The 23,827-nt window shown below is 36.5% G+C and overlaps 1 protein-coding gene across 2 annotated transcripts in view; it reads left to right on the plus strand.

Annotated features, from left to right (window-relative positions):
- Positions 1-23,827, plus strand: part of CNTNAP4 (contactin associated protein family member 4) — a 286,975-nt gene that overhangs the window by 170,564 nt on the left and 92,584 nt on the right. The window contains exons 5-10 of one of the 2 annotated variants that reach the window (XM_032284501.1): positions 581-784; positions 1,333-1,517; positions 2,403-2,546; positions 5,193-5,454; positions 13,889-14,038; positions 19,291-19,462. In XM_032284501.1, the coding sequence (XP_032140392.1) occupies positions 581-784; positions 1,333-1,517; positions 2,403-2,546; positions 5,193-5,454; positions 13,889-14,038; positions 19,291-19,462 (1,117 nt within the window). Of the gene's footprint in view, positions 1-580; positions 785-1,332; positions 1,518-2,402; positions 2,547-5,192; positions 5,455-13,888; positions 14,039-19,290; positions 19,463-23,827 lie in introns of those variants that run through there. The other variant, XM_032284502.1, reaches the window with a different exon arrangement.

A 23,827-nucleotide genomic window follows, 5' to 3' on the forward strand; every position in this document is an offset into this window, starting at 1 on the left:
TCTAGATCATAAATTTTATAAACAGGTTGGTAAAGACTAAAATGAAATCAACCACAGGTGTCAATAGGGATTTAGACGTTTGGTGGTTATATTTTCCCTTACTTTTGACTGTTCCGGAGCTGAACTACCCAGACAGCCCCTGACTTACAAACAACTTTTTGACTTTACAGTGGTGCACAGACAATACACACTCAGTAGAAACCATGCACCGAGTACCTATCCAACCATTCTGTCTTTCACTTTCAGTGTAGTATTCAGTAAATTACATGAGATATTCAACACTTTATTATAAAATGGTTTTTGTGTTAGATGATTTTGTTCAACATTAGGCTAACGTAAGTGTTCTGAGTATGTTTAAGGTAGTCTAGGCTAAACTATGTGGTTTGGTGAGTTACGTGTATTAAATGCATTTTCAACTTACAGTATTTTTAACTTACGATGGGTTTATCAAAATATAACTCTTTCATTAGTATATGCATGTGTGTGAGTATATGGAATGCTTTTTCTCTATAATACATTTAAAATACTTTAATAAAAATATATTCATCCTTAGAATGACTTCTAATATCTTTGTTTCTAGGATCAGAAGTGGTTGATCTTGATGGAAAAAGTTCCCTTCTCTACAGATTTGATCAAAAATCCCTGAGCCCAATGAAAGATATTATTTCTTTGAAATTCAAAACCATGCAGAGTGATGGGGTTCTACTCCACAGGGAAGGGCCAAATGGAGATCACATCACACTGAAATTAAGAAAAGGAAGACTCTTTTTACTTATTAATTCAGGTAAAACTCTTTGGTGAAGTGCTAAAAAAATCTGGTTATTTAGATATCACCTAAGTAACTTTATGATTTTATTGCTTATCTTTTAACAGTCAAAGTGCCTTATCAGATTCAAGGGCTTATACATTTGCCAATATTGCTCTTTCATGTAAAAATGGTTTGTATTTTGTAAATTGCACGAAATCCTCATTCAGTGTTTTTTAAGTAGTGCTGATAGAACTGTATAGCTATTTTCTAACATCATAAAGGAAGGGATGGGTCGTTGAAAAATGTGGAGGTGGTAAAAATAATGAGATTGTAGCAAAGATAAAATTTAAGTAGAAAATGAGCATACAATTGGTAATAATGATAAAAAATTAACAGTGGAGGAAATTGCAACAAGGTTGAGAGCCTATTATAGTCAAACTTCAGGAAAGTCCATCCTAGTGTTTGAAATGGAATGCATGAAAGGAGATTGTAATTACCATGAAAGATGCTGGTCCACAAAAGAGAAACTTTATTTTTCCTTTAAATTGGCAGTAATGGTGCTGTTATTTTTTTCCCCTTCTAAGGTGAAGCTAAACTGCCTTCCACTTCCACCCTGGTCAATCTCACCCTGGGCAGCCTGCTAGATGATCAGCATTGGCATTCAGTGCTCATCCAGCGTTTGGGCAAACTAATCAACTTTACGGTGGACGAACACAGGCATCATTTCCACGCACAGGGAGAATTCAGTTTCCTGAATCTTGATGATGAGGTGTGATGGTTATGTTTCAATGAAGGCTGATTTTATTATGCATATGTGGTTTAATCTCCCAAAGGAAAATCCACTATAAAGAACCCACCTTTTACAGTAAATCATAGAACAGGTGAAGCATTTCCCAAGGCAGCCTAACTCACAGTAGCAGCTTTGGACACAGAACTTGTAGCTTCACCTTTCTCACAGTGTATAAATTTATTATTATAAAGGGAGATCATCTTTTTTACCTGAAATACGTAGTTACAGAGCATAACACCTAGCAGATCTTCTGCACCAAGAGATCTTACTACCACAAACAAATACAGGATATTTTCTGTGACTTCTTTGTGTTCTGAGGTATTTGTGAGCAGTATGGATTTATGAAGGAAATGTAGCAACAAACTGATTAATTAATTCATTAGCAATAGATTCAAATACACAAATATCAATATGTGTAGCAACAAACTGATTAATTCATTGGCAATAGATTCAAATGCACAAATATCAATATGTGTAGCAACAAACTGATTAATTAATTCATTAGCAATAGATTCAAATGCACAAATATCAATATGTGCCAGAAACGTATCTAAAGTAAAATATAATAATTGGTTACAGTATCAAACAGATCAAGTTTTACCATGATATAAAGATGTATTTTTCATCAAACAATAGATATCAAAGCCAGATGTGATCAGCAACTTGTAAAAATAAAGTTCTAGTGTGAATAAAAGTCAAATGTGCATAAATTTGTTTTAATCTATATCTTAATTTTTGTGTGTAGGATTATGAAAAATTGATCTGTGTATGGTGATTATAGCTATATTTGCTAATCATAATAACTTAAGCAGATTATTAGAAAAATCACTAAACAATATTATTGATGCCATTTTTCTTTCTAAGATCAGCTTCGGAGGGATTCCAGCACCTGGAAAATCAGTGTCATTCCCACATAGAAATTTTCATGGATGCTTAGAAAATCTCTATTATAATGGAGTGAATATCATTGATTTGGCCAAGCAACAAAAACCACAGATCATTGCTATGGTAAGAGTCTTTATATGAAGACATTAGTAAAACTATATTTCTTTTTCCAAACAGTAAAATTGCTCCATTTTAAGTTCCCATTTAACAGGATGTTTTAGAGGTTACTCTTATTTAAATATTTTTCTTTGATTGACAATATGCATTTAAAAGATTGATTCTATCTGAAATAATTATAACTTTGGCACATAATTATTTTGTTTTTATATGAAGTAAAGCAGTGTTTTTATGGTTGATATTTTAATTTTATTGTGATGTCATTACTCACAGTAGTCTAATTTCTTATGCTCAGTAATTTTTTTTTCTCTTTAGAGACAAGAGTCTTGCTCTGTCACCAGGCTGGGGTGCAGTGGTGCAACCTCGGCTCACTGCAGCCTCCACCTTCCAGGTTCAAGCGATTCTCCTATCTCAGCCTCCTGAGTAGCTGGGACTACAGGTGCCTGCCACCACACCTGGCTAATTTTTTTGTGCATTTAGTAGAGGCAGGGTTTCTCCATGTTGGTCAGGCTGGTCTCAAACTCCTGACCTTAGGTGATCCACCCACTTTGGCCCCCAAAGTACTGAGATTCCAGGCATGATCCACTGTGCCCAGCCTCCTCTGTAATTTTTTAAATAAGATATTCCCTGACAAACTTACCAGATAAGCATACAGAGTTTCTGGAATCAGATAACGTCCATGTATATTAGGGAGATGTGAAAAACTTGTATTTTGCCATAGTCATTCATGATAAAGAGATGAATAGAAAACAGCATGTAAGAAACATCATGTGTAGAAAATGTGCACCAAGAGATCTTAATACCACAGGCAAATATAGGATGTGTTACAATATTGCCTCTGCCAATCTGTCCAAATGGCAGTGTTGGTCAGACTGCATTATATTTGAATTCTATGGAAATGGGGCAGAATTTAAATATAGTTGTCTTGGTTAGGTTTTAGTTAAGGAAACAGCACCAATATAAGTATTGTGAACAGTGCATCTATTTTAGGACTTGGACCTTAACAATTTTCAGAGGAGCTAAAAAGCGAATGGCCTGGCAGGGGAAGTGCGGGGATCAAAGGAGTCATTAATTCTGTCTAAAGCAACGGTGTGTGGAGGTGTGTTGGAGCTCACATACGTTTTCAGCCTAGGATGGTTGAAGAGAACTTGGGCAGTTGTTGCCTGTGGGTAGCCACCACCCCTGTGGGTCCCCAGGCATGCATTCGAGATGGGCCTGGGCTTGCTGTTGGTCAGCCTGGCCAGCTGTCAGGAAGAAGAGATGGGCCATAGCACAGGAGAGCAAGGACAGAGTAGAACAAACCAGCTGCTGTGTGACCATCCGTCATCACACATGATTAAAGAAAAAACCTTTGGGGCAAAATGTGTTGCTGGTGTTTTAATTCTAACTGTCAAATATCACCCAAACTCTCTGTTTTGGCTTTTACCCAGAAGCGGGCAAGTAAGGGGATTCTGGGAAACGTGGTTTCTAGCTAAAGCAGACGCATATTGCTTTGAACGAATTTCTTTCATTGCTTAAAATCCAAAGTATGTAAATTTAAGCTGATGTTTGGGCAAAACCCAAAGCACACCACAAGTATATTTATTGTTTACACAGCATTTTATTTCTAATTATGTGTGAATTGGTGGTATTTATATGAGCATAACAACCAGCAAGCTTTTAAAATAGTTGTTTTTTATCAAATGGAAATTGTTTAAAAGGAAAATAAAAATATTATAGATACGTGTGTGTGTGTGTGTGTGTGTTTACATGCATGCATGTGTGTATTTTATCCATAACACAAGTTTCTAGAAACTGCAAGGACCATTCAGTCTTTGGCAAGAGGATTTGCTGCTGGTAAGATATCAGGCAGCTATCCAAATGATGCATAAGATCACACTGCAGGTTAATGGGTACAAAAATATGATTAGAAAGAAAGGGGCAATAAATTCTAGTTTTCAGTAGTGCAGTAGGGTGACTATAGTTAACAAGGATTTATATATATTTCAAAGTAGCTACAAGAGAATTTTTGCAATGTTATCAACACAAAGAAAAGATAAATGCTTGAAATGATGGATGTACCAATTATCCTGATTTGCTCATTACACATTACGTGTATGTATCAAAATATCACCTGTGCCTCATAAGTAGGTATAACTATTATGTATCACTAAGAAAAAAAAAAAAGACCAATCTACAGCTGTTAAAAATGTTTCCTTTTTTTTTCTAGGCTTGGTAGTCTTATAATTGACTTTACATTATGGAGTAGCGTATGGGTTAGTGTGGTTTGCGGTTTTGCTTTTGTTATTTCCTTCATTAGAGCAACATATTGTTTTGCAGTAAAAGTGAATTCACTTTTCACAGATTCATAATAGAGCCAAATGTTTTCGTTTGACCAGGACCAAATATTTTATTCCAATGTGTGCTCTTCTAAATAAGGTTGACTTCATTGACTTTTAAATTTATATTAAAGTTGATAAATGGAGAGAAGAGCAGAGAAAAGGGTTGAAGAACCTTTAAGAAACAGGGCAGTGATTTGGATTGTCATGTTGATAGCAGGTGGTTGTTTTTTTAAATCGAGGATAATGTGAGATTGAAAAGCAGCCTTCAAATTCTGTTACTAATGTGATATGAATAACATTCTGAAAGCTTTTTCTTTTACTTTATTCTTAGGGAAATGTGTCATTTTCTTGTTCCCAACCACAATCTATGCCCGTGACTTTTCTGAGCTCCAGGAGTTATTTAGTGCTGCCAGACTTCTCTGGAGAGGAAGAGGTTTCTGCCACTTTTCAATTTCGAACTTGGAATAAGGCAGGGCTTCTGCTATTCAGTGAACTTCAGCTGGTTTCAGGGGGTATCCTCCTCTTTCTGAGTGATGGAAAACTTAAGCTGAATCTCTACCAGCCAGGAAAATTACCCAGTGACATCACAGCAGGTAATAAATGTATTCCCCAGGGCAAAGCATATGGATTTGAAAGATTTCATTATCTCTGTGACCAAATTTTACGCATAACCAAAAATTTAATATTTGCTTAATAAATGAATACTCAGGTTAATAAGATCATAGGTACTCTTCCTTAGAGGAACTTGATTCCCATTTTCTTTTAAATATGGCTCTAACACTAGCAGTCCTTATTAACCAAAAAGATACTTTTGGGGGAACTGACATTTCCTTTCATGACCCTGCCTCCCACTTCGGACAAAGAACATCTCCTAAGGTGTTGTGTTTTGGGGAAGACGTGAAGACTTTGAAACTGGACAACAAGTTAACTAAGTGTCCTTCAAGGGAAAACTAGACTTTTCCTAACACATCTATTAGTCTTGTCTGTGGGGAAAAAGGGAGAGGTCTTTCTGGGATGTACATCTGTATCTCTATATGAGCATGCAGTGTGAACGGTAACTTCACTTGCTGAGGATGTAACGATTTGTGCGAAGTTCCTCATTTGGGCACCAAATGAAATTCTCTCTACTTCTAGACAGTATGGTATCATTTTAATGATTAGAAGTAGTATAATTAAGGTGATTATATGAGTGTCTGGAAAATGAATGTCTCAGTGCTTTGAGTGAGGTATATTTTTGTCTCTTTATTAAAATTTGATCATTCTTGGCGAAAGCTCTACGTCACTTTTGTACATATGTACAGTAGCATCGAAGCCAAGCAACTAGAGGTTCCCTTGGGGTAAATTACTACATTAATTTAACAAATGATCTTTAAAAACAACTTAAAGATTCCATTTTACTACTCCTCTATATCAACTATGACCAAAACGTAGTAGAGTATGACTTGAAGAGGAGAAAAAAAATGACAAGTTAAAATACAGTTGGAAATTAAATATAGGAAAACAAGTATACAAATGGATATACAAATGCCTATTCTTTGTATGTCTTTTTGTTGCTATACTGCTATTGTAGTTTAAATATGGAACTGAGAATTCCATATTAGTTATAGTTTTTAAAGAGACACTATGCTGTGACTTTTTAATGTAATGTTCAAAATGTGGTAGATTTGCTGGCTAGACAAAAAGAAATAAATTAATCGGTCTCATATTAATAATTAATAGGCCCTGAAAATGAAGGTCTAAAAATGTAAGCTTGCCATTAATGTGTCATTTATTGTGATATATTTGACATCTTCTGAAGTGGTTATATTCATACCCTAATTTTCAACATCTTAAAGAAACCGCTTCAGTGCAATATTTCTGTGGTGAGCTTGATGAAGCCAGCCAATTTCTTTATTCCTTCTTTCTTTTTCTTCTTCTTTTCTTTTTTTCTTGAGGCAGAGTTTCGCTCTTGTTGCCTAGGCTGGAGTGCAATGGCACTATCCTGGCTCACCACAACCTCTGCCTCCCGGGTTCAAGCAATTCTCCTGCCTCAGCCTCCCGAGTAGCTGGGATTACAGGCTTGTACCACCACACCCACGGAATTCTTGTATTTTTTAATAGAGATGGGGCTTCTCTATGTTGCTCAGGCTGAAGCCAGCCCGTTTCTAATAACTTAACAGGCATGTATAATCTATAACTAGGTATAAGTCATATAAAATACACTGAGAGATTTAAAAATTTCTAAATGAATGTTTACATTCATATACAATATAATCTGTTATGACATCATCTGATGTTGATACTAGACTAAATACAAATGTCAGTACACTGAAGATAAGACAAGTAGGATTTTACTTAAAAACTGTCTCTACTCTTTTTTTTTTCAGTTTCTTTCACAATGTTATTTTTTGCTAGTTCCCATGAAGCAGTGCATTTTGCATTTGAAAATAGACTACTTTAATGGTAGTTGGGTGGGTGGTCAGTTTGTTCTCTCAAGGGGAAGGCTTTCCATTTATGTTTCATGAATGCAATGTTTGATAATTAAACCGGTTGTCAGGATGCATTATAATGACTTTCAAGAGAACCACGTCTTTACTGATGGATTGCTATCACATTGTACTAAATCTTTTCATTATAAAGGGATGGATTAATTTTTCTTAGCTACTGGAGATATATTTAACAATCTTACAAGCTTGAAAAACTCAGCATTTTGGTATATTTGATAATGAAATTAACATTATATTGAGAAAGAACTGAATTGTGCATATGTTTGAATTATCAGACTAAATTTTTAATATGATGTATGGTTTTGCAAATTGTCATTTGGAATTAAAAATATTATGTCAGTTTAATTCATTTTTTAAATGGTTGAGATATTGTATGAATCTGAATCATGAAACATATTAGCAGCACTATAAAATCCCTTATGACACAAAATATTTTTAGCCTTTGCCACCTTTATAGGTGTCAAAGCAAAAATCAATGAACAGTATAGTTTTATTTTCTTATTTAAAACACAGTTTTTTATATCAAATTTGAGATTTCTGTTATGATTTTAGCTTTCTGCTAACAGTGAAAATCAGGCTTATAACCATGCCTCTTGTTCCCATGGGCAGGGCCTGGCAGAGGCAGGCTTGCAGTATTTGAGATGCTTCTGCATTTTTCTATTACTAAGCATTCTAGGTTCTTGTGCCCCTGACAATGGAGCAGCCCCCTTGATTTGCTGCACCCAGGAGAGCCATTTTTGTCAATCCCCCTTCCTCCCTTTCACTGTTGAAATATTCCTAGCTTTTGGGCTGTAAAGCTGTCAACCCTTAAACTCCCGCTCTCCACCAAAGTGATGGGTACCAACCACCTCCATATTTTTTTCTTGACAAGAACTATCTAGTGATCTGTATCCTTAATTCTGGTTAGTGACTACAGTTAGTGGATACAAGAATGTCTGGCACTTCAGAGCACTGAAATACACTTGGAAAGAGGCAACACCCTTTGGTTTTTCCCTGAGGAATGGCTTATGTATAATTGCCTTTTGCACCTTTGCAGAACTCCTGCTCTATATGGCAGGCTGATTTTTTTCTTATACATCGTGCACTACAAATACTTTTTGTAGTATTATGAGAGGGTGATGGCAACTAAGCTCTCATGTTTCTGATGCAATTAGGAATGGAACTAGAAGACAGTCTATAGAGAGGGAGTAGAGATAAATCTTTTTTCTCCTGCTGTATTTTGTATGTTTGTATGATTTAGGCAGAAATACAGAAGAAAGAGAGCAACAGAAAGAAAAAGAGAGAGAGAAGTTTCTAGTCCATAATCTTATCCTCTTCAACCTGCAACTGCAAACACTTCCATGTATTATTTCATCCTTCCATTATTCCAATTGGCATTGTCAATGTTTTCCAGCCAAAGACAGCAATGGCCATCCCTGGAGTTAAACAAGTTGAATTCACTGCTTATTGCAACAGAGAGAACACGCCTTGGAAACCAAGGGTTGTCTGAAGACAAAGGTGTTAGGATGGCCTAGGATTTGGATTGTATTCGCTGATTTGGGGGAAGTTTCAAGGAAGTGAAAAATTGCTGTAGACTACATGCTGTCAGGAACTGAGGGTATTCTATGATTAGATATCTTTGTAAACCTTATCTAGAAGGATGAAAGAATGAAGTAAGGCTAAAGTTGTAATTGGTAAATAGGAGACCAAACAATTGATCATTCATAGCATCAGGAGAGAAAGAAGGTTGTGTTTTTGTGGTTTGTACAGCAGCCTTGCTTCTGTCTGTGTTTGAACATGATTATAAAGTAGTCTTGATCTTTCCCCACTCTCGTTTCATTATAGTCATAGAATCGCTTTGTCTGATGTTGGTGTTCTGTGATATTGTTGATGTTCAACAGGAGAATATCAAAGCCCAGTCCAAAGAATCCAGCCCAGCCAGATTCTTACAGCACCAATGCCTCACTGATGGTGCTAGGCCATGTCCTAGCTGTTGGGTCCTGTTTTTATTAAGAGTTAATTGCTCAACATGATCAAAACATAAAATAAAATAAAGTAAAACACTCGGAAAACCCGTCTTGCTGACAGAGAAGAGTGCAGGTTTGGAGTCAGTCTTGGTTTTCTGTTTTCCTTCAGCTATTCAGCAGCTGGATATGACCTTGATAGTTTGTTTTTCTCTGCGCCTCATTTTCTCCTTATTTAAGGTGAGAATAATAATATAGTGAAGATTAACTGATACAATGCATAACAGATACTGTGAAACTGTTATGGGTAATACTTCAATAAAATTATTATTTTCTTATTATACCAGCATGTTCTTCCCCACACTTAAAAGTTATGAGTAGTGGGACTGATGCATAGAATTTTCATTTAGTTACACAGAATCATATACGAGAAAAAAATTCAAATTCTGTGACTTCTTCTCTTTCCTGTTTCACAGTGGCGTGGCCTTTAAAAGGGGCCAACCTATCATCAGACATAGAAATGGAAAGGAGTTGTATACTTACAAAACAATTAGAATCTAATTGAAAATTATGTAGAGTTAGTAAAAATGAGTTAAAGGGACCTTTTGTGATTTAATCTGAGTAATAAATTCCATTGACAGGTATTCAGTCTCTTCATCATAGGTAAATAATATTTGTTTCGAAGGAGGATTGGGGAGTGCTTTCTGAAGGTTCCCTCACAAACATGGCCCAACTTTATTCCAATCACAACCTGCAACCTGCTAGCTTGTTAGATGAGTGTGCTTAAATGCGTGCCAAATTACAGAGTGGGTTGCTTTGGCAGCCTTTTGTTCTTAATCTTGTTTTTGCTTCTCTGTGGACAATAGGCCTCCCCAAGTCTTTTACTTAATCCTATTGCATGCTTAGCCAATGACTGCCCAGAGTCCTGCTACTCAAAGTGTGGTCCCTGGACCAGCACTGGCTCAGTGAAATACTTGTTACTGATCTATGATGAGATAAACGTAAAAACGGAGATTAAACACCTAGAAACTAATGAAAGGAGATCACTACAACATCTAAGCATATAGTTAGTGGGCTTGTATTTTATGTCTTATTTATTTATTATTTTATTTTTTAAAATTTTAGATTCAGGGGTACAAGTGCAGGTCGTTACGTGGATATATTGCATTGTGCTGAGATTTGGGCTTCAGTTGAACCCATTACCCAAATAGTGAACATGGTACCTGACAGGTAGTTTTTAAATTCTTGCCCTACTCCCTCTCCCCTTTTGAATTCCCCACTGTCTATTGTTCCTATCTGTATGACCATGTGTACCCAACGATTAGCTCCCACTTACAAGTGAGAACATGTTGCATTTGGTTTTCTGTGTTTGTGGTAATTCCCTTAGGATAATAGTCTCTAGCTGCATTTATGTTGCTGCAAACAATGTTGTTTCATTCTTTTTAATGGCTACATAGTATTCTGTGATGTATATGTGCCACATTTTCTTTATCCATTCCATCATTGCTGAGCACCTAGGTTGATTCCATGTCTTTGCTATTGTAAATAATACTGCAGTAAACATGTGAGTGCAGGCATCTTTTTGGCCAGTGGTCCTCAACCTTTTTGGCACCAGGGTCTGTTTTCACGAAAGGCAATTTTTCCATGGACTGTGATGTGGGGGGATGGTTTCAGGATGATTCGAGCATATTACATTTATTATGCACTTTATTCCTATTATTATATTTTAATATATAATGAAATAATTAAACAGCACACCATAATGTGGAATCAGTGGGAGCCCAGAGCTTGTTTTCTTGCATCTAGAGGATCCCATCTGGGGGTGATGTGAGACAGTGATCATCAAGCATTAGATTCTTATAAGGAGTGTGCAACCTAGATCCCTCCCATGTGCAGTTCTCAGTAGGGTTAGAACTCTTAGGAGAATCTAATGCCACCACTTATCTGATAGGAGGAGAAGCTGAGGCAGTAATGCAAGTGATGGGAGCAGCTGTAAATACAGATGGAGCTTCGCTTGCCTGCCTACCAGCCACTCATCTTCTGTTGTGTGACCCAATTCCTAACAGGCTGCAGACCCGGTATCGGTCCACGGCCGTGGAGATTGGGTCCCCTGTTTTTGGTAGAATGATTTATTTTCCTTTGGGTATAGACCCAGTAATGGGATTGCTTCTTTGGATAGTAATCCTATTTTTAGTTCTTTGAGAAATCTCAAAACTGCTTTCCACAGAAGCTGAACTAATTTACAGTTCCACTAAAAATGTACGGTCATTCTTTTTTTTCTGCAACCTTGCCAAAATCTATTTTTTTAGTAATTTATTTTCATCATATTTTATAAAAGTGTCAATTTGCAATAGATCAGAAACTAAAATGTTCATCCCCGCAGATAGTTTGAGAAGAACTGTCTGAGACCAAGGGAAAGCCTAAAAAAAATTAGAGGAGTAGAGTCGTGCACACAGGGCTTTGAGAATGAGGTGGAGGAGAAACGCCAGGGGCAGGTGGTAGACTAGGAAGGGCCTATACGCGTGATACAAAGAGCATATAAGAAATTTCACTCTAAATGGGAGAAATCTGTCTTAAAGGAAGCACTGGATGACAAATCTAGGACATCTGATTTATTTTAATCCAGTCCTATACGATCAAGGATTACATAACTCTATTCAGCTGCCTATTTCAGAGTCCACTCTTAGAAAATGTGTCTAAAAGTATCTAACCTACATTCTTCCTATTCCAGTTTTCAGACCTTTCCTATTATCTTTCACAAACCAAACCAGAGTTGGGTCTTCGATAATCTTTTTTGGTTCATGGATATGATCTAAAAGTGAGGGTCTGTGCACTGGCTAAAATATGTGTTAGACTAAATATGTCCATGGCAAAGACATGTAATCACCTAAGGGAGCTTTGATGCATTTTTCAGTCGAAATGCATGTGGTAGATATTGCTTGAGGAAATAAAAGAAATCACATATATCAGAAAAGATGTTTGCATAAAATCAGTAAAGAATCACATGTAATATCAGAAAAGAGGCTGTTGGGTTTGGTAGATTGCTTATATTTTTTGTTTACTAATTTCATCTGCAGAATCACACAGAGTTGACTATTCAAATGAATGTAAACCTGGCTGGTAAATTTATGACAAAGACGCTTAGATTTCTTGTCTTTGCTCAGTATTTAACCACAGAGCTCCTTATAGAATCGATTAACTGTAAGAGGAAAAGTCTGTGCATTCTGATGCATTCATGACACTGGGACTTCCTTAGAAGGGACTAGAGATTGATTTTAGAGGTGATAAGAATACCTTGATTTTTCATTTTAGCAACTTTTGGCTTTATGCATGTATACGCATATATATACACGTATAAACTTGGAAAATATTTAAGTAAATAGAAACAATCACATCTTTCCTTCATAAAAAACTACTGTTTCCATGTAAGAACATTTCTGTTCAGTCCCTTCCCTAGTTATATAAGAATATAATTAGAATTGTGTGTAAATATATACAGAGTTTATTCTCATTGTTTATTATAGTTATTTTCTAAAAAGTCTGTGAACACTGAATTAGGGAATACTGAACCTTTGCTCCTGGGGGAAATAGAGAGTAAGGTTCCTGGGAGCCTAATTTTGTTTTATGTCTGTTTCTGTTTAAGGATGTCTTATTTAGTGTAATGTTGTTGATTCATTAACATTGGACTTACTGCCAACAGCACCATAATTCATGCCTGAATGAAACTTAGCTAACACATGCATTTTCTCTAAAAGACACATCACAGCCTTCTTGCTCTTAGAAATGCTAGACAACACTTCAGCATGATGTTTGGGGGCCATTTTAAACAGTGAAATCACCAACAAACTTAAAAAAATTTAAAGAAAGTGTTGCTTATAGTATGAGAGCTAAAGCAATAAGGGAGAACATTGCTCTGTTTGACCTCAGCAGGAAATGTGGAGAGGGCCACTCAAGTTCTTTACTGCTCTGTACATGTCCTCAAATGACTGAGATAGTAGCCCCTTCAAATATTTAAGATTTGAGAGTTATAAGTAAGTTTCAGTGAGGAAGCAAATTCTCAAATATAAAATCTACAGATTATGAGGATCAATTGTATATAAATAGATTTTCATGGTGCTTTATCTTTTAACTTTATGTTATACCTGTAAACTTTCACTGTTAATAGCTTATTGCAATGTTTTTGTCATAATTGATGATATCATTTGCTAAATATTCTATTATTCTATAAAAAGATGGTTATACAAAAGTGTGGAATAGTGGGTAAACCATTTTATTAGATATAACTTTGAATTTTGGGAATTCTTAAACCCTTCTTCCCTAAGAAGGAAATTCCAGAGATGGAAGCTAAAATCAATCTATGACAAATAATTGAACTATTTTAACCATCCAGGATTGTCCAGGGTTATGAATTTTGGAATGCCCTGTTTTCCACATAGAGGATGCTGGTTTCCCATTTGTCTCCCTTTACTTGTTGATGTCATTGTTTTTAATTAATCAAGTTAAGTACTGTACCCAATTGAGTGATGTGTGTATTGCTGTTACAACTTCTTACAGTGTTCACTACTGAGAGAGAGCGCTAACTCATTTCATCTCCCCAGGTGTCGGATTAAATGATGGGCAGTGGCATTCTGTCTCTTTATCTGCTAAAAAGAATCACTTGAGTGTGGCGGTGGATGGCCATATGGCTTCTGCTACTCCTCTGCTGGGGCCTGAGCAGATTTATTCAGGTGGTACCTATTATTTTGGAGGTAAGAATAGGCATCAGACTCTATGAGCAACTGAACCATATTTGCATTAGTTCCCCTGTGTCCTGAGGAAGTCATCATGTTTTAACCAATATGAATAATAAGGAATAATTGTTCACTGTCTTTGACTGTGGAAATTTTGGGTGGATCCAGTCAAAAAATTCTGACCTGAAGTACATTTCTGCAAGGTGGACTTACTTATGTTTACAATTTCTATAATGAGATTGATTTTAAGTAGGCCACCCCCTTCAGTTCTTACCTTCAAACCTTGTTGTATTTTCCTAATGTTAAATGATCCTTATATGTCTTCTTCTGACTTTATGGGCTGATTTAATTGCAGTATTTTCTTGATTATGCCTCTTAGCTCCTTCAGAGCATCCCTATTGCTTCCTTACTGTCCAATGCAGAAGGACAATATTATGCCAATGGTCAAATAATTTAACTTAATCAGCCACAGCAACCCCTTCTCCTTGCTAAGCAATACTGCACTGATACATTTGATGAAATCAGGACATCAGCCTTTGACACCAGCTCATCTCCCTTAGAGAACAAAAGCAAATGAAGCGCCCACCTGCCCCGTGGATGCTTGTTTAAACTAAAAGCTTGGAAAAGAAAACCCAAAAAATGGAAATGAATTTTTATCACTGGCAAATTAAAACAAATGTTCTTCTCCATTAGAAATGCAGTGTTTTAAAACTGCCAGCAGTAAGACTCACTTCTAATCATGTTGAGGTATTTCTTATATTTGCATTGTTTTGTCGTTGTTATGCTGCATTTTAATAATTGTTCCTATCTGGAGTCATTTTTTGAATTTGATAAAGGTAGCCCAGTCTTTATTATTCACTAATAAAATACAAATTCTTTTCTAAGTATTGACAGTGAGGACACAAATGAATCAATTTGTAGAACCCTAAAAGCAAACAAACAAACAAAAAACTGCTACATAATCCATTACTTTAAAAGGCTGCTTAGGGCCAACAATCTGAAAATATATAATTGCTTCCTTTACTGAGATGTTTAAACCAGGCTGCTTATAAAACCCTTTGGAATATATGATTGATTTTATGGCAATCCATAGTAACACATTCTTTTAATAAATAGTAAGATATATGGAACAACTTAACCAAGAGCTTTCACTTCAAAGGAAGAGATTTAGAAGCACTAACAGAGATAAGGAAAAAAATAGGCCTATTATTAAATGATGCAAAATAAAAGGCTGGATAAAATTGTTTGTAAATCATGAAAATAGAATCATCATTCTTCACATATTTTATGTCCTTCATGTTCAGGTTTAACAATGCCTAGCTAGTTTGTGTAAATTCATACTCTAGCGATTGCTTTTACTCATACTGTAATGTTATTTTAAGTAAAATATATCACATATGTACTCAGTAATTTTGCTTGTTTTTATTATGATACATATACATCATTTTTTAACAAATATTTTTGAATAGTTTTAGATTTACAGAACAGTTGCAAAGATATAGAGAGTTCCTGCACACCCTACATCCAGTTTCCTCTATTGTTCACACCTTACATTATATATATATTTTAAAGACTGCTAACAATTTTTCTTAAGTACACACCTACACCTGTGTCCCTCTGCTAAAGACAGATTATCAATGCATGTCTGTCCCTTGAATCATATCTTTTGATTTCCCATGTAAACCCTCTCCTGAATTTGGGGTTTATTCTTCTTTCATATTTATTTCAATTTTACATCTGTTAAGGTGTTTCTAAATAATATATTGTGAGAGCTTCCACAATAAAATTCCAACTTTAGGGTTTTCTTAAAAAATTATGAATCTCAAATTTACTTAGGTATGTCTGTTTATTCAATAATTTTTTTAATTGATGTTCTTCTGTATCAGAATGTGCTTGACCTTGGCATGAGATTGTGTTGATCATTAAATACAAGCTCTGCAAAATCCAGGCCACCCTCAGATTTTCAGGGCTGAAAGCAAGAGGCGGAATGACAGCAAAAGGCCTGCTGCCTAAGTCTGCCCTGCACTGCCCAGCCTTGTGTTTCCAGAACCAGGTTAAGGAGATCCATCTTCCAGGAAGCCCACTTATGGGTTTTGGGCTGGGAATTGTGGATCCTGGGAGTGGAGTAGAGGGAAAAGGTTCTAATTGGACACATCATCTTTTCCTTTGAGGCCTCCTGGTACCATGGGCTAGAGCATGGCTGGAGGAAGACTGAAGTAGGCTCCCTAAAATGCAGGACTGGCACAGGGACCTGAGTGGTACAGGCAATGCCGTGATCAACTCTTGCCAACTTTAGCTGAAAATCCTTCATCCTGGGAACAAACCTCCTCTCCCCAGTCCTGGGCGAACTGTGACAATCGTTGACCCTGGAAAATTCTATGTAGATGAGACTCATCTCTATCACTAGCATCTGTGTTGTCTAGTGGAAAGTGTTTTTTAGATAATTCTTCAGCCAGTTTATGTTCAAGTAAGAAGTTATTCCACATCTCATCAGTTCTCCTTCTCTCTAAATTTAACCGTAAGTTTCCAGTTATAATAGCTCCACTCTTTACCAGTCTTGACAGTAGCTGTCATACTGGGAGAATAGGCGGTCCTGAACTAGCAGCCCTCTATATGTGCCATGCCAGACTTCTAGTATCCGTCCATCACTTATTACTCTTTACTTTTTTTTCCCACCCTCAAACAAGTGCATTTCACAAAGTCAGACTGCATTGTGGTGGTACATTCTGCTCAGCTTTTATCATTTATAAATTACATGTTTTACATTTAGATTCTCTAGATTAAGGATGTCTGAGTGTCTGATATCTGTAAATTCCCTTATGGAATCTTTTGCAATGCCTAACATGCCATGCAGCACAAGCTGGGGATGCTGTGTGCAAAATTCTCACATTTCCCTCCCTTGTGTAAAGCAAACATTCTCCATCAAATGAACTGACTACAGCACTGTGAAGTCTAACCTGACATCTCACTTCTGCTGCAGTGACATATAGAGATAATTTATCTGTTATCCTCAGAGGTGCTTAACATGCTGACTGCCTCCAGTAATGGATCCATCCATTAATTCAGCATTAAGTATTCTTCAGAAATCTTCCTATTTTAGGACTTTCATCTCATATTGGGCTCAGTGCTGAACTTCTCTCTGGTACTGCATTATGTTAACTTGTTGCTGCCTCTTATCATAGACTAATGACGCTAACCTGGGTTGAACCCCTCTTTGTTCCTAGAATCTCTTGCTTATTGAACATTGTAGCTAGGAATATGAAGTGCCTCATGATAGCATAGCATGCTTTCTGTAAAATTCCATGATCTTTCCTTGCAACTCTGGGTTTGCTTAGTTTTGTTCCCTACAGGTATATTGCACAATTTATTTTATTCTGAATTAGTTTGAGATGTGTCAGGAAACACCACCTGGAGAAAAGAAGATTAGCAGAGTTATTTATATTCCTGGCGTATTGTAGTTGCTTCAAAATATTATTGAACTGTTATCCTTTCAGTTTTTACCCTAACATTCTTAATTGGCTAATAAGTCATCCAGAATACGTACTGAGATTATGGTAACCATATCTTACACTACAGAAGAAATTTAAGCACTGGAAGTGTGTGTAGTACCATACAATAAATTAATGCTCAAAAAGCTTTGATGAATTTTTCCTGATATAGTAAATTTGAAACTTCAAAGTCTCCATTAGGTTAAAATAAAATCTTTCAATGTGTCTGATAATAGTTTTAAATTTCAATGCTGTCCTTTACTTGCTATGTGAATGTATTTTGTGAGGAAAGCAAAGCATTAAGGAAAAATATTATCAGTCCAACAATTTAATTATAATGGAAATTCGCAGGTAGAAAAGTAGTGTGAATTGTACAGGAATTAAGAAGTTGCTGACTCACTTCTTATTCTTTGAAATTGTGATAGTAGTTGATGACTATCATGGCAAACAAATAAAGATTAATGAAAAATAATATAATAACCACCTTTCTACTCTCTATGTCAGTGGGTTCAATGGTTTTGAATTTCAGATCCCACAATAAGTGAGAACATGTGATGTTTGTCTTTCTGTGCCTGGCTTATTTCACTTAACATAATGATCTCCAGTTCCTTCCGTGTTGTTGCAAGAGGCTGGGAAGGGTAGTGGGAGTTGGGGAGGAGTGGGAGATTGTTAATGGGTACAAAATATAGTTAGAAAGGATGCATAGGACCTACTGTTTGATAGCACAACAGGATAACTATAGTCAGTTATCACTTAATTGTACACTTTAAAATAACTAAAATAGTTTAATTGGCTTGTTTGTAAAACAAAGGATAAATGCTTGAGAGGATGAATACCCCATTCTCCGTGATGTGATTATTTCACATTGCATGCCTGTTTCAAACTATCTCATGTACCGCATATATACACCTACCATGTACCTATACAAATTGAAAATTGTAATATATATATTCATACTCCATATTTATTATTTATAAACTTATAAATTTATTCTATAAACTTATTTATTCCACTTGGATAAAGAAACATTTAGAATGTCTTTAAACCACAGACAATAATGATGAATTTTACATTTATTATTTAAATAATTATAAACAAGAGTTATATAAACATTAGTACAAAAATCAGTATAAATAAAACATTCTTTTGTGAGGCAGAGAATAAATAAAATCAAACTGGGAAATGTTTTTGATATGAAGCCATCAAGACTTACTAAAATCTGTGTATTTATCCTCTCAAGCATTTATCCTTTGTGTATAGGAAAATACAATAATTAATTTGATAAACAGTTGGTAATGTTATTCCAACACAAGATAGCCCATTTTTCAAATAGTTAGCTTTATAAATACAAAGACATTTCACCATTATTAAAGTATCTTTTCTTATACATAGTACATGTTTTCATCTTTTATGTTCTCTTAATTTTGCAGTTCAAAATACTATCTTCCCACCTGTAAGTTATATGTATTTTAATGTTGCTGGCTGGCATGTTTAGGATTCTGGAGCTAATGTGTATATTTTTCAAATCTAGATCAAATTAATATCCTTGCACATTATTATAATACCAGTGACTACCTGGGAATGCTATGTAATTAAAAAATTCTTTGTATGAATTTCAATTTGTAATTTAGATCAAACTAATAATGACTACAGTCATTATTCCCTGCTTGAATACAGAAAATAATCATATGCCTATTTATTTTATTTTTTAAAATGAAGTTGTCTATGATACTGAATTCTGATTCATTATGATGCATACTGGCTTAATTTTGTTTTTATCAGGTTGTCCTGACGAAACCTTTGGATCCAAATGTAGAAGTCCACTTGGTGGATTTCAGGGATGTATGAGGCTCATTTCTATCAGTGGCAAAGTGGTAGATCTGATTTCAGTTCAGCAGGGGTCCCTTGGGAACTTCAGTGACCTTCAGATAGACTCATGTGGCATCTCAGACAGGTAAGGACAACCTCACTTCATTTCAACCTACTTTCAAACTTTGGCATCAGATGAAAATTGATGTGTAAGATGAACAATTATTCTCTCCTCTTCCTCATTCTTGTCTGTTCCACAGGAAATGGGTTGTATTTCATTAGAGATAAGAAAAAATGCACCCTTTGTTTAAATGTCACATTTTAAATGACAAAATTTGGAAGACTTGGCCATGTTATGGATGGCCACGTATGCACAAATGCTGCCAGTTCATGAAAGATAATGTTGATGCTGGTGTAATTTTAGATGGGTATAGATGTATCAAAAATATGTCGCTAATCTCAATATATTAAGGCACCTGAATAGTAAAATTGATCAAATACCAATAAATTTCAAACTGTGTGGTTAGTTATTAAACTGACATTTGATACCCTGACAGTGGAATATTTTCCAAGGCAGGGGAAGTCAAGTGGTTACAATTTTCCTAATGTGCCTTTTTGAAAACTCATTACCATCTTCTCTGCAGGGAACATAAAAATGAAATTCTGCTCTAGAGAAGGTTGGGGGTGTGGTATTGATCAAGATACGAGGATGATCAGAGTTTCAGTAAGAGCATCAGTACAGGACATGACAAGGCAGGACTTGAGAGTTAATTGTGGAGGACAAATAACCTTAAAAATAATATATATGTATTTTTGAGACAAGGTCTGACTCTGTTGCCGAGGCTGGAGTACACTAGTGCGATCTTAGCCCACTGCAGCTTCTGCCCCCTTAGCTCAAGCCATCCTCCTAACTCAGCCTCCCAAGTTGCTGGGACTACAGACATGCAACACCACGCCTGGCTAATTTTTATTTATTTTTTCTGTAGAGACTGTGTTTTGCCATGTGACCCAGGATGGTCTTGAACACATGAGCTCAAGCTATCTGCCCACTTCAGCCTCCCAAAGTGTTGGAATTACAGGCATGAATCACTACACACAGCCAAAAATAATAATTAATAGTTAATAATAATTGAAACCTGTGGTTAGGCATGAGCAACTATAGCTAAGTCATCTTGTCAGTCATGCTTTAATATCAAGGCTGTTAATTTTAATTATTGAGTTTAATGGAATGTCATAACCATTACAGATTAAACAATTTTTTAAACAGTGTGACAAAATTAGCTTCAACCCTGTAGTTATGTTCAATATGTATTTTGAATAAATACATAAATTGTGAGCATCCAAAGTAACTTTTTACTTTCATGAAACATTTCGTCAACAAAAAGACTCTTCTGTTTGTATACAACAGACCACTCAGTAGTATCTGTTAATCCTATTTTGAACACTAATACTTCATTATGTCCAGAAAACAGTAATAATAATCATATTTAGCAATAAGAGTAGAAGGACATACTTTCCTCCCCATAAATGTTTGTTTATTTAAAACAATTTGCAGAGAAAACAATTATTTTCTTTTTCTTTTTTTTGAGTCGATGGTTTGCTCTGTCACTTAGGCTGGAGTGTAGTGGTGCGATCTCAGCTCACCACAACCTCTGTCTCCCAGGTTCAAGTGATTCTCCTGCCTCAGCCTCCTGAGTAGCTGGGATTACAGGCATGTGCCATCCTGCCCGGCTAATTTTGTATTTTTAGTAGAGATGGGATTTCTCCATGTTGGTCAGGCTGGTCTCGAACTCCTGACCTCAGGTGATCCACCCACCTTGGCCTCCCAAAGTGCTGGGATTACAGGTATGAGCCACCATGCCTGTTGAAAAAAATTCTTTCTATAATGAAAGATGATATGAAAGAGAGAATTTAGACTATTAAACCTCAACTGGGTTGATTTGAGGATTGAATGACTTCTGGGTCCAATTGTTTGAACTTGTTCATAGTTACAACCTTAACAGCTCTGGAACCTAAAACCTGATTTGGGGGAGGGCACACAGTGAGGCTTCCTGGGCCTGGCTTCTCAATATGAGGATTGCCCACAGAGGCAGGGACTCCCCAACTCTGGATGGGGAGCAGCCATGAAGGAAACTGGCAGGGAGAGTGTCAGTCATACACACTGAGTGATAGTGCATGTTGACTATTTCAGATTGCAGAGCATTCATTGTGTATAAGTATATCCACCCTTTGTCCTATGTAAACATGTTCTGGAACTACCATTTTATATAAGGACTCCCAGTTGCCTACAATCTGAAGGTAGATACTTTCTGTAAAATAGAGGACCATCAGCACAATTGGAGAATGTATCACTTTAGTACCATACCATAAAAATGCTTTTTTCAGAAACAGCAAATTATGGATAGATCTTGACTACACATGTTTCTTTTTAAAAGATGCTTTAGGCTAACAATATCCCTAACAATCTTAAAAAAAAAAATAGCAAAAATCAAAGTAACATTTGCGTACCTTCTAAATTTCCACGTTTATCTCTAAACCTATTGTCTTATACTCGAAGAAGACTTATATTTAGTTTGGTCTTATATGCTATACTTGCTGACATGGTATCCCAAGATGGATGGCATCCCATACATTACATAGACCTTTAAAAAATAAAAATCTGTTTACCAGGCCTCATGCTAAGCACTTAACGTGAATGAGCGTTTAAATCAAGCTTCGTAAAATCTCTTAGAACCTGTTCTTAATAGTGTTTGTTTTCTATAAATATGGAATCAGATGTACAGAGAGAGTAAGTTGGCTAATATGACATGTTTAAGAAAAGGCATAGCCCAGCCTCTAATCCAAGCATGCTGGATCCAGGGAAGTCCCCTAAATGTTTGCCTGCCATGCTGTGCAGCCCCTCTGGGTGCAAGTTAACATTTGGGGTGGTTAATATTTAATCCATGAATAATAAATATATCGTTTGATGGTTTAATAAACTATAATCAAAGATAAGCAGTAACATTAAAAACATTAACAACCTGACAGGAAATTAATACAGGTTTTTAAAAACTATAATTGACTTTAAGTTGGCTCAGATAATTACACATAAAGGTGTAATAACAAATACACATGCATGCTCGTATTCATATTACATGGCTGTTCACACACACTCTCTACACACATGCACCATTGTGGTTTTTCCACACAGTTTTTCTTCCGTATACACACTCGTATGCTCATTCACATAGCCCAGAGCTTCTTAACACATTCACACACCATTCTTACACACATTTACTCAACTCACATATTTTTATTCATGCACACTCATACACAGGCCCATGACCATCCTTATACACTCCTCCACTCATAAGTCCTACCCACACTTCTGACATTCACATCTTCCTTATACAGAGTCATTCTGCCACCACACCTACACCTAGAAGACCTCCCCTCATCCTCCTTGGACATGCAGCAGGGTGGCCCTCAGTCCACGGACTCTGGAGAGGGGTGGCTGATGGGGGAGTACAGAGCTGAAAAGGCAGCTGCTGTGTAAGTCGCCACACCTGGGTCCAAAATGTGAGCGGGGCTGGGGCAGGAGTGATGGCTACTAAGACAACAATTCTTACGAATTTGCTTGGACCTAAAACACTTATTAAAAGAAATTGTTTAGTATATCATTTGTTATCAAAGGACGCCTGGGCTGCAGAGACCCCTGACTGGGACTAAGAGGCTGTCGAGTGACAATGTCCACCTCATGACCTCAGCAAGCCCAGCACCAGCTCCTGGCTCCCTTGGCTCTAGCCTCTGCACCTCCATTGCCTGTCCTTCCAATTCACCCCTACTACCTGGCCCTCAGGCTCTGGCCACCAGCCTCCATGGCACCATCCTCCATCCAGGCCCATCGTTCTCCTCCTTCTTTCTGGTGGAGATTCTACCTGCCTACTTTCCCTCCCCTCTTCTCCATGGAGCCCTCAAGCCTACCCTTTCTTCCTTATGCTTACATGTGGGCTTTATTCCAGCTGATTTGAAGATTATGTTGTTATTCTGCCTCCTGTAATACTGACGGCATGGCCCTTTTGGAGGCGAGGGTTAGGGATATGAGAAGCTTGGTTCTTGTCAATATCAAAATTTTGAAGAAGAATATAAAATATGATTTGTGATGGTCATCATTATCCTAGCACTCATAGGCGCTTAAGTTTGTTTTCATCAGTGTGATAATGTACAGCGTTTACTTCAATATTAATTCCAGCCAATCTTTACATTGTACGAAAGCTTTTGAAATTTACATTGAAATGGAAAGGGAATCAGGAGACATCAAAACCTTACTATCGCTTTAGGCTTGGGTATGTTGATGTAAGCGTTTGTTAAAGTTCACAGGCAATGGAAATGATGGCAATATCCAAGGAAAAGCTTTAGTGGCTAGAGGAAATGGATTAATGAATTGTCTTATCTTGAATTGGAGTGAGTAGGGAGGAGAAAAGTGTAAAATACAACTGTTTAGAACGTTGGGTTAGAATGAGTACTATAG

The sequence above is a fragment of the Sapajus apella genome, unplaced genomic scaffold (assembly GCF_009761245.1).
Source record: "Sapajus apella isolate SASKATOON/1434 unplaced genomic scaffold, GSC_monkey_1.0 scaffold15, whole genome shotgun sequence".
NCBI lineage: Eukaryota > Metazoa > Chordata > Mammalia > Primates > Cebidae > Sapajus > Sapajus apella.